The sequence below is a fragment of the Mya arenaria genome, chromosome 7, assembly GCF_026914265.1.
Source record: "Mya arenaria isolate MELC-2E11 chromosome 7, ASM2691426v1".
Classification (NCBI taxonomy): domain Eukaryota; kingdom Metazoa; phylum Mollusca; class Bivalvia; order Myida; family Myidae; genus Mya; species Mya arenaria.
In genome coordinates, this window is record NC_069128.1 from 53913733 (window position 1) to 53924500 (window position 10768).

Genomic DNA, 10768 nt, shown 5'->3' on the forward strand with positions numbered 1-10768 from the left:
ATAAGGATAAATTAGTGTAAATATTTATGCAAAAAGCTACAAAAACATGCTCAGTATCAAAAAGTAACCTCTTCATGAATTGACATATTTAAAAGTAACTTGCCGTTTGTCACTTGCTAGACCCGTGTCCCTACCTTTTATAAGGACATAGTGTTTAGGTGGTCTTGTCCGGACTGCATCTTTCGAACATATGAACAGTTGTTCTAAATAATTCGGCACATTTTTGTTTTGCATAAAAATACGATTCTTCGCCTGCATGATTAGTGCTCCAACCTGCACGGTCAATGTCAAACTTGGTGTTTGTTCATTATGTATTGCTGCACATTAAAACATGTCATAGGTGGTTGTGTCTGGTCTGCTAACAATTAATTTCTGGACACATTTAAAATAACTTTGCATATGTGTATGGCACGAAAAGACCTGTATCTCATTGTCAAAAATCATGGTTACACGAAGAGTTTAATCATTGTATATGTTTTATACATGCATATACAGTACATGTGATTGCATTAAAGCTGTCATACATGGATGCATATTAAAAATACATAGCACATATGTTCGGCATACCACATGCGTCCTCACTTCAAGTGTTAACGTAACAATCGAGGAGAGATACATTAGCTTGTAGTTTGTATGCTCCTCCTGAATGTAGGTTTATTAGTAACAACATGATCCATTACACTGGTTGGCACGTCTGGGACACTCGTCACTTAAAGTCAAAGATCTCGCTTAGGCTATACGAAAATAATATTTTGTTCCTCGGATGTATGCGAAAACCAATTGGAGCAATCGAACGAAAGAAAAGACATTGTTTTAAGTTTTCATATAACCCGAAACGAGCGAAAAACGAAAACCTTTTTTTCTTTCTGTTAATCAATATGAAAAATGTGTTTAATATAATTGCCCTTTAATCCATTCGAACAATCTCAAACATAATATATATTGGACAATGGATAACTTTTCCAATACATACTATCTATTCATTCATTTTGAGTTAGCACATATAGGGATAAACCTAATTTTTCTAAGAAAATTATAACATATAGTTTAGTATGAAACATAACTCTCCTTTTAGGAAAAGGTTTGAAACAAAATATTATCCCGAATTACTTTTACATCATTACACCTGTATTTAAACATTTATTTTGATTGATTTGGATAATTTAAAATGGTTTGCATGTTTTTTCAAAGACAGCATCAAACAAGTCAGGAGTCCATATACATTTTAATTTCTTGATTTAGTTTCGTTTTGAATATGACAGTAACTAACATATGCTTACGACATGAGCAATATGTTAAAAAACTATAAGGTCAGAGAGTTGTTTGATACATCCCAAAATATATATTATGATGTAAAACAGACACCAAGAATATTTGCTAACGTTAGGCTTACCGATGTTTGGTCTATCCGAACTGGTGTTCATTTCAACACAGAACTGATCACTATTTGTGACCAGATATGTGTTCGCAATTGTTGTTTATGTCAGAATATAGTCAAGAATGACTTTGAAACATTATTTCAGATCAAGGTTTAACAATGAACCATATTCCTGTGGAGTTAAGCTCCATTCCACTGAATCGACGTCATAAGGTCAAAATCTAGTCAAGAGTATCATGACTTGAATCAAATAAATGTCTAAGTTCAAAATACTCTGAAAGAGTAAACAGCTTGGACAAGCGGTGCATTATGCTTTTATTTTCTTAACAAACATTTCATTGTCAAATAGTGCCATTTAAAAAGAATTCTTCGAATTTAAGTGTTCATTTCATTGAGAAAACAACATTTCACATCAGTTTGAAAATTACAAAACATGTTTGCCAACGGTGGCTCATTTTTGTTTAAAATTAAATGTTATTATTGATAATAAATGTATTGTGCCAATATTTGAGCATGATCACATCGCAATTATTGTCAATGATTACATTTCATTTCCGAAAACCGAGGCGGTTGATATACAGTATAAAACTCCTCACGTCGATAACCTCCCTTTACAAAACACTGTAGAACCGAGTAGGATAATTATGATTGATTATATATCCGCTTTCAATTTGTTATCAGTTCGTTATATTGAAAATAGAGATTATTATATTGATTTTAAACAACAGCAAAACATAAAATGCATTTCAGATTAGTCAGGAACAGTAGTAGTTGCCCAATCCGTTGTGATCTATTAACATGCGTGAGGTTCTCCTTAACGTTAATTGAATGCAAAACTACTTTCTTTCCATAATTAATTTTTCTGGTAATCATAGTCTTTCGTTGTTAAAAAAAAAAATGTATTGATTAACTTTAAAAAAGAAATGAATATATGCAAATACATGTATATTTGATATAGCAAGCTTTATATATAACGACATTGTGTTTGTGATAGATTGTAACAAAGCTATTAGAAACTATGAATACTTCCATGAAAAACTACAGAAACAAGCTCAGTAGCAAAAAGTTTAAACATAAACCCGGTTTAATGGTACTGGGTAATCGCCAAAGATATAGAACACAAAAACAAAAAAATCACAAACAAGAAACATGGAAGAATAGCACAAAACTCCACAAAAAGCACAGTGCATACATACTATATATAAAAAAAATCTAGGTATGTTTATCAAGGATTGTTAGGTACCGCCTTGGAATGGTCAGTAAAATGTCAATTTACTATTTATATTAATAAACTTATAGGTAAACCCCATGTACTTAAATGATAACAGATCCCAGCTCTATCTGCAGACGGACGAATACAATTCAGAGCACTTAATGCAAAAACCTTTCAAAGATACGATGTAGTCATTGTTTGAAACTATTAGCATCACACACAGTCTGCTTTTTAAAATAAATGGTTTAAGACTGTGTGATTATAGAGTGTTATAATAAAAAGCATAATTGTACTAAAACTTGGAACAAATAATGAAAACATTATTAAAAATAAACACACCACTGAGGGTCATATGACTTTATAAGGACAGGCCAGTCAGCCACCGAAGATGTTTATGGACCGAGGCGCTAGACGAGGTCCATTCACCTTCGGGGGCTGACTTACCGGTCCTTATAATGCCATATGGCCCGAAGTGGTGTGTTATATTTCTTTTATTATACCGAACACTTTTCATTACAATTCAATATTTTTAAAGCGATTTAAATGGGTTTTATTGAACAAAGCTAATAATGTTTACTTGCGACATGTTTTCGCCGTTGTGAAAATAGCAAGCCGCTCTAACCAATTGTATGACGTCAGCGGTCCATATTACATTTTTGGCGAGGTCCGGACCGGCCAAAAATATAATATGGACCGCTGACGTCATTTAACTAGATTTTCATCAAAATACAGTGATATACGGACCGATCGAGTTTATATATACAAAGAAGGGACAAATTCATGTGAGGTATAATATTAGCTAATATATTCTTCCATATGATTACCGATGTAAAATATTTGAGGAAAATGACATCATATGCCAAACAAACTCCGAGCTATCCAAAGTCGGTTTAAAGATAACATGAATCTACAAAATTTTCATAAATTTGACGGACTGGAAGCTTAGTAGAGACGGCCAAAGAAGGTTAAAAGATAACATGAATTTGCAAAATGTTCATAAAATCAAAGGATTGAAAGCTTAGTTATTTAAGAATACTATATTCATCCCTATATTTTGTTTCAGGAATTCATCTTCAAAAACTAGAAGGTACGTACTCTTCAAAGTATTGCCTTTATATCCACGGTTAAAATAAAATCCAAGTAATTCATTGAGTCTATCTGCCCATCTACCTGCTGGAAACATTTCAATTTTACGACTTTTCTTTAAAACATCACCATAAAAATCGGGATGAGCAATACTATTAGCAATCAGCAATTTAAGACCACTATTGTACTTTGATATAAGATTATAATGACCATTATCAAATTTTGAGAAAGTTTTTCTTAATTTATAATAGCTGAAACCATGTTTTAAAAGTTTTTACGTCATAAATTTACTGCGAGAGCTGATTTTTTTTACATCTGTACATATTCTAGTAAATCTTATCAACTATGCAATAAAAACAGCATATTGTGGCGAACAAGGACCATCTCCATTTAAGAACGGTAATTCATTATTTTAAAATTAAAATCATCCGTTTATCATAAAGATTAATACGCAATATATAAGACTTCCGCTCTATCAATAACTAAGACTTCCACTCTATAACTGGTGTATAAAATTCCATATTTGCTACCGTTTACCAACTGTTTTTCTCAGAAATGGTCCAAAATTATTTGGAATGTAAACAGTGTATTGAACGGTCTATATAATGGAACGAAATACTACGGCATTATATCCATGAAACCAATCTTTAGCTCAATTGGGGGCGATGCTAAAAATGAGCCTATTTTGTGTTTTAAATGGTAGCAAAAGACTTTACAACAGTACAGTGGCAAACAAAGCTATGATACAATTGTACAATTATCGGCAGCTTGAAACGTTAAGGGAAAATTAATCAAGATATGAAGCGACAAAGAAACATTTGAAAACAAAGACATTTTAATACTTAAGAATATTTAAACTCCAGCACCACTTATTTGTAAATGACCTAAAAGTCGGAATAACTAAATGACAAATATGCATTATTCCCTTACTCACTTATCTCCCTTGACACATATTTAAGACATTTCTTTCGCATTTTCGCTTTATGACTTGACACCCATCATATTTTACATTATGTTGAAAACTAGATGAATGTAAGCTACATGAGTATGTATAAGTATCAACGAAGGAAGAAATAGAACCATTGTCAAAACTATGCAGGTATCATTTTTGGTTTTAATTTGAATTCCTTCGGCTGTGTTTGATTATGCAAAGGCCGATCAAGGGTAAAGTACAAAGGTTTTCTGTGTAAGGTATCAAAGCAAATAAAGGCAACACTAAAGGAACAAATGTTACATGTATATCTTTTTTTCCGGACAGGTTAACATGTTGGTTGAAACTTGGTCACGATGTCCAAATAGTTTGATTCAGAAAATGGAAGCTTCTTTTCGAGGACTATCCCAAATGACATGAATGACACCACTTGTTTACATTTTGCCTTTGAGGATGTGCGTTCGAAAATTTTATTTAAAGTCCAAGTAAAAATACAGTTTGCTGAACGTTCCAAGGCGGTCCCCCAACAATCCTTTATAAACACTCATAATTGTATACAGTTTATAAATTATGCTGAGCGATATTTGTGTATATAATTGTTATTTGTATTTTGGTGTTGATCAAATCGTAGATTGTCATATTTCCGTTCGAAAATTAATGTTTTATGGCTTAAACCGTTACCAACGGTTAAAGAAAAATGCATAAAACATCAATTTTTGAACTTTAATATAAAAATCTGCGATCTAAATTTTGGTCAGCAGTCTTAAAAAACTGGTTTCCATGGATTTTCGCAACAAAATGGCTCGTTCCAAGACAAAAAATAAAAAAGTTGTCAAAACGTTCAATCTGTGAGAGTGCAGCTTTAAAGCTTCCAGCTACTGAATTTGATTCTGTATTTCTACTACAGTATTAAAACACATTGATGAAGAAATGTTGATCATGCACCTTCTTTTTCGAAATGCATTTGATATGAGTAAATCAACGATATCACGGCCTTGTTTCCAAGTGTTGAAGTATTAGTTTAGATTAAACTTTAAGTATTATTTATTCATCAAAGATTGTGAAAGAAGTTGTAACAACATTATATGTATCAGTTTCGTTGGAACGACGTTACGCGAGAGTGTGGTTTTGTGTTATGGGGGAAACCGCAGTAGCCGGATAAAACCATGTTGTCCGGCTTGATGACCACAAACCAAACCCACATGCGCACGGTTACCGCACCTAATATATGATGCTTTGTTGTTGCGATGGATATATATGAGCGATGCTGGATCTTACGTATATAGTTTGGTTGGTGTGATTAATAGATCGTGATCGGCTGCTGCATCTTACACATAATGTTTGGTTACTGTAATTGATAGATAATGATCGGTTGCTTCACCTTACGTATTATGCTTGGTTATTGATAAAGCATGATCGATTGCTGCACTTTACTCATACTGTAATAAGATGTTGCGATTGATAGAGTGCGATTGGTAGCTGCATCTTACATACATTGGTTGGTTGTTGCAATTCAAAGTTAATGGACAGTTGCTACATCGTACATATAATGCTTGGCTGATACGATTGATAGATAATGGACGGTTGGTTTAACCAGTATTTATTGCAGAAAATATTGAACAAAGTAAATAAGCATTTGAGCTACAGAAATGCATAATATACATACAAAATGAGGAGTGATGAAACGCATAAACAGTGAGTAAATCAAGGAATTGAGAATTAACCATAATTGGTTTTACTAAGTCTCTCTTCTGATGGACGGTTGCTGCATCTTACATTTGAAGCTTGGTTCAAACGATTAAAAGATAATGGACGGTTGCTACATCTGACATAATAGTGTTTGATTGATGCGATTGATACAAACAATTGACCTTGGTCGTAGCTCAAAACCCGTTCAAGAAAACTAAATGAAACTCTACCCTTTTCAAGCGGAGTTTACAGATATTACGGCTCCCGTTTCAAATAAGACAGTGCATTGATTAAGACAGTGAACAACTCGGATAACTATCCTCAATGATCTGGAGTGTTCTATCATTGTCTTTATAATAATGATGTCCTATGTTTGAATGAAGTCGTTTACGTTCGGAATAGATTGACAAATCGGCAATGATCCAGGGATGTCGGCCAAGCACTCACGACAGTTGTGGGTGTGTCCAGTAACATTCTGAAAACACGAAATTGAACCAATGCCCTTGAGTATTCTGGGCGGGGTCTAGACGATCCCTGAAGAACGGGCATGATCTGGAGAAATATTTATGTTCGAATCCACCGTCGCACGATTCTTTTATAGGACGGGACTATCATGTCAAGCTGTTTTCTTATGGATTTGTTCCGTCAGCGTCAGTTCACTGTCTGCTCATTGCCTGAGGACGCGTGGGAAAAGTTCGGTCGTTTTTGTATAATACGGAATGTACACATTTGATCAGAAACGGGATAATCGGGATAAATCGGCATATAATGGCTGAATAGGAACGTTCCTGAATACTATCTGATTATTGTCGTATTTAAATGAATGTATTTTTTTAGCCACGAATCACAGGATCTGTGATAAACTTTAATCGGGAATGGTCCTATCAAGAACGGCAGTAAAAATCGTGAATGTGTATTTGAGAAGTGAAATATATCCCAGCCAGAATATCAGTTTAAGGGGCTCTTACATCTGTTTAGTTTTGTAATGGAAAAAATAATCTGTAACAATGTCCATATTTCTTGTTTTCTTTTTTTACCTAAAATACACAGAAATAAGAGGTGTGTAGGTATTCAAAACAAGAAATTCTACTATGATACTATGCTTGATTATTTTTATAATAGCAAAACATAAAATAATCTAGGTAGAAGGGCTTGTAACTTGTTTTTTTTATTTTTGTACAGAAATCTGATAAAAACTAGCGATACATTGTGAGTTTCTTGTATAAAAAATTGACCTATTTCCTTAGACAAATATTTGTTTTGGGATTCATAATGTTTGATTGGATTCATTAAGAATATGCGCAAATTGTGATAGATCAGAGTTTTATATTTTTATTTATATCATTTAGACATCTCTTTTTTCACTATAGACAATATTATTGTATAACGAAAGCGGCATATAAATCCATATTACCATAAAAACATACTCCAGTTGATATACTAAATAATAGAAACATGTACAACACAATTTCATTTTATAAGAATATTTAACATATATCAGCATTTCACAAACAGCCTAATGATTTTGAAGTAGGTTTAGTAGTCACTTCGTGTAGCAAGGTCAATAATTGACTGGCAAAGAATGGACCAATTCGGTTCAATGTGACCTCCATCATCGTCAGCAATCCATGACGCATGCGCAAACCGTTTAAACAACTTCATGAGAACTTTACCCATCACGTTTGGCTCCACATGTTCAACAAGTAGAATAATCATAGGGTTGTTCTGATCGTATGACTCCTGAACCTCCCTTTTGCACCACTGTTTAGTGCAAAATGAATTAGACACCACAATTATTGTAACGGCAGAGTCCTCGATGCATCTTATTATTTCTTCCCCAATTTGGAATCCGGGTCTAAAACTGAGATCGCCTGAGCACACCAACTCACCACTATATTGTGTCAATTCCCGAAGACCTTCTATAACCCTGGGTCGTATTTTGCCTTCAACCAAGTCGGCGTCTTCTGAACAAAAAGACAAGAAAACAAGATTCTTTTTTCGGAATTGACCCAATTTAATGCTGTCAAATAATCTTTGTCTTTCCAACTGTCTCCGACTTTTTCTTTTAACGAGAAGAAACGCGGCAACAAACACAACCACAAAAACAACAAGTAATGAAACAACTACAGCGACGATGGCCTTCATTTTTTGTATCTTGCAATAGTGTAACACAGTCGCGTAGTCCTTGTTTTCTAGAAAGGTTATTTCTTTCCCATTTAGGAGACAGGCATACAAATAACCATCGATTAATGTTCCATTTCGTTTTCTGATCCATTCAATCGATTCCCTATGTTCGTCATCACATGAGCACACAAATGGGTTACCAGATATATCAAGATGACGCATAGATCCGTTTGCTGTAGACATTAGATCAAATTTATGCATTAAAACTGCGCTTAATGATTCCATCAAGTTGTTACTTAGATTAAGTGTTTGTATACTCCTAAGATCATCTACATTGAAGTTCAAATCCACCAATCTGTTGTCTGACAAGTCCAGCTTTACTAGTTTGCCTTTATTTTGTAGCGTAAGCAATGGCAACTTGTCAATGTTGTTTCCAGCTAAGCCAAGAAAACGAAGTTCATTGTTGTTCATTAAAAAGGTTTCAAAGTCGTGGTTATGTAACGTCTGCATTTTTCCCAGGTTGTTTTTCGAGAGGTTGATATGTTTTAAGTTTACTGATGGAGAAAAGAATCTTGGTGATAAATATTCAATCTGGTTCCCGGATACGTCAATCCAGCTTAAACTTTTTTTCATCATATTACTTATATCAGAGACAGAAATGTTAATGAGCTCTAACCGATTGTTAGCTAAAGACACCTTTCGAAGCCGCAAAGGACAGTCTTGAAAATGAAGTTCCGATGTCTCCCTGATAGGAACAGACATTACCATGGAATCCATGTATATCTCTTCTATATTATAATAGAAGCTCATCGCCTGACAAAAGAAGTCTATGTCTTTAAGAAGGAAGTCAAACAAATTTGGGAGTAATGAATGGCTGATGTCCAAGATTTTAAAATTTTCACACGTAGGAACTATACTATTGTAAAAGTTTTTGAAATGATTATACCGTAAAATAAATTCTTCAAACGAGCGGCACAACCCAGCATGGACAAATGAAGCAAAATCAAGTATACCAATGTTCACGTGGGATAAATCGATATACTTTATATTTCTTTTTCCACTTCCGCTCAAGCTCCTAAAGAAGTCAAATCCAAGTTCTAATGTTTCTGCGTAAGATTTTTGTATGTATGACAATGTTACCCTTTCAAGATAGACTAAGTCCGAGTTTCTTAAACTTGGCAATATATCAATCAGGAACAGGCGTTTTTGCCCAGAGAAATTCAACTCCTTTAGAGAATCTAATCCTTGGAAAACATCGTTTCCCATGTGAAATAAATTCTCATTATGAAAACCTAGTTTTGTGAGATTCCCTAAACCCATAAAAACGCGGTTATATAGCTTTTGTTGACCGGCGCATGTTATATCCAGTGATTGCATTTGTGTCCATAGGGCATTCTTCATGAAAACCTCCACAAACAGCCGATTCGCATCTAGATTGGTCAGATGGACCTCCGTCGAGCCTATTTTCAGGGAAACGTCTGAAATAGGAATATCCCCACACAATATCACACGTTCTTGGCATTCACATTGTTTTGGGCAATACGTGGCTGATGTTGTCGAAAATATCAATCCAAATAATGTCCACAAAGTTAACTTTAGCACAACCATATTCATTTACAGTGTCTGATCGTTTATGAGTAGTACTTTATTACTTCAACGTTATTAGTTTTTAGTTACGAATTATATTGACACAATTATATTCAGCAACACATGAAATATTTGTTCTATTATTTGTGTAATAGTCGAACAAACTAAATTCAAGTTATCGTTATCCTTAAAACACAGCTGACATGTGAAATAGTTACGCCTTTATCAAGATAGCTATGATTAAATATCTCATAAACCATTTTCTATAAATGCACAACGTTAAGAAACTCCTTGAGAATAAATAGGGTCAGTTATTTAAAGTCATTTCCTTACATTGTTACATTTCATAGTGTTTTTTTAAGTATGTTTAAGTAGCTCTTAATAGCTCTACGTGGAATTAAGCAAGGCCGTTATGGTTACATTAAACGTTTTAAATAATACATATTTTTGAACCTCCGTTTCCATTAGTTCAGTTAATTGCCTATAAAGCATTTACTTGCAAAATTGAGGTACTTCAGATATATAAGGTTACAAAATGTTTTCACTCATAAGTATTTATCCATACCATACTCTTTCTTGTGGGACACCTCATTACTGTTCGTAAAGCAATTGTGAACTTAAAGCAAGTAACACATTTTTATTTTATTTTTTTGGGGGGGGGGCTGCAGCTTGTCTTTTATCCTACAACAGGAACATAAACAAGTACGCAACTGTACTTCCTTTTGTGGCAAAATGTCAGAGCATTCGATTTTAAGAAATA

At 34.0% G+C, this 10768-nt stretch overlaps 1 protein-coding gene across 1 annotated transcript; it reads right to left on the reverse strand.

Moving 5' to 3' along the window:
- Positions 1-6021: 6021 nt before the first annotated feature.
- On the reverse strand, positions 6022-10261 carry LOC128240144 (P-granule-associated novel protein 1-like). Its single transcript, XM_052956666.1, has one exon. The coding sequence runs from the start codon at positions 10033-10035 to the stop codon at positions 7834-7836; it is 2202 nt and encodes a 733-aa protein (XP_052812626.1). The 5' UTR covers positions 10036-10261; the 3' UTR covers positions 6022-7833.
- Between the last annotated feature and the right edge of the window lie 507 nt (positions 10262-10768).

Bases quoted from the DNA above. Each gene is read 5' to 3' on its own strand.
- LOC128240144 (XM_052956666.1), bottom strand. From the start codon at position 10,035: ATGAATATGGTTGTGCTAAAGTTAACTTTGTGGACATTATTTGGATTG.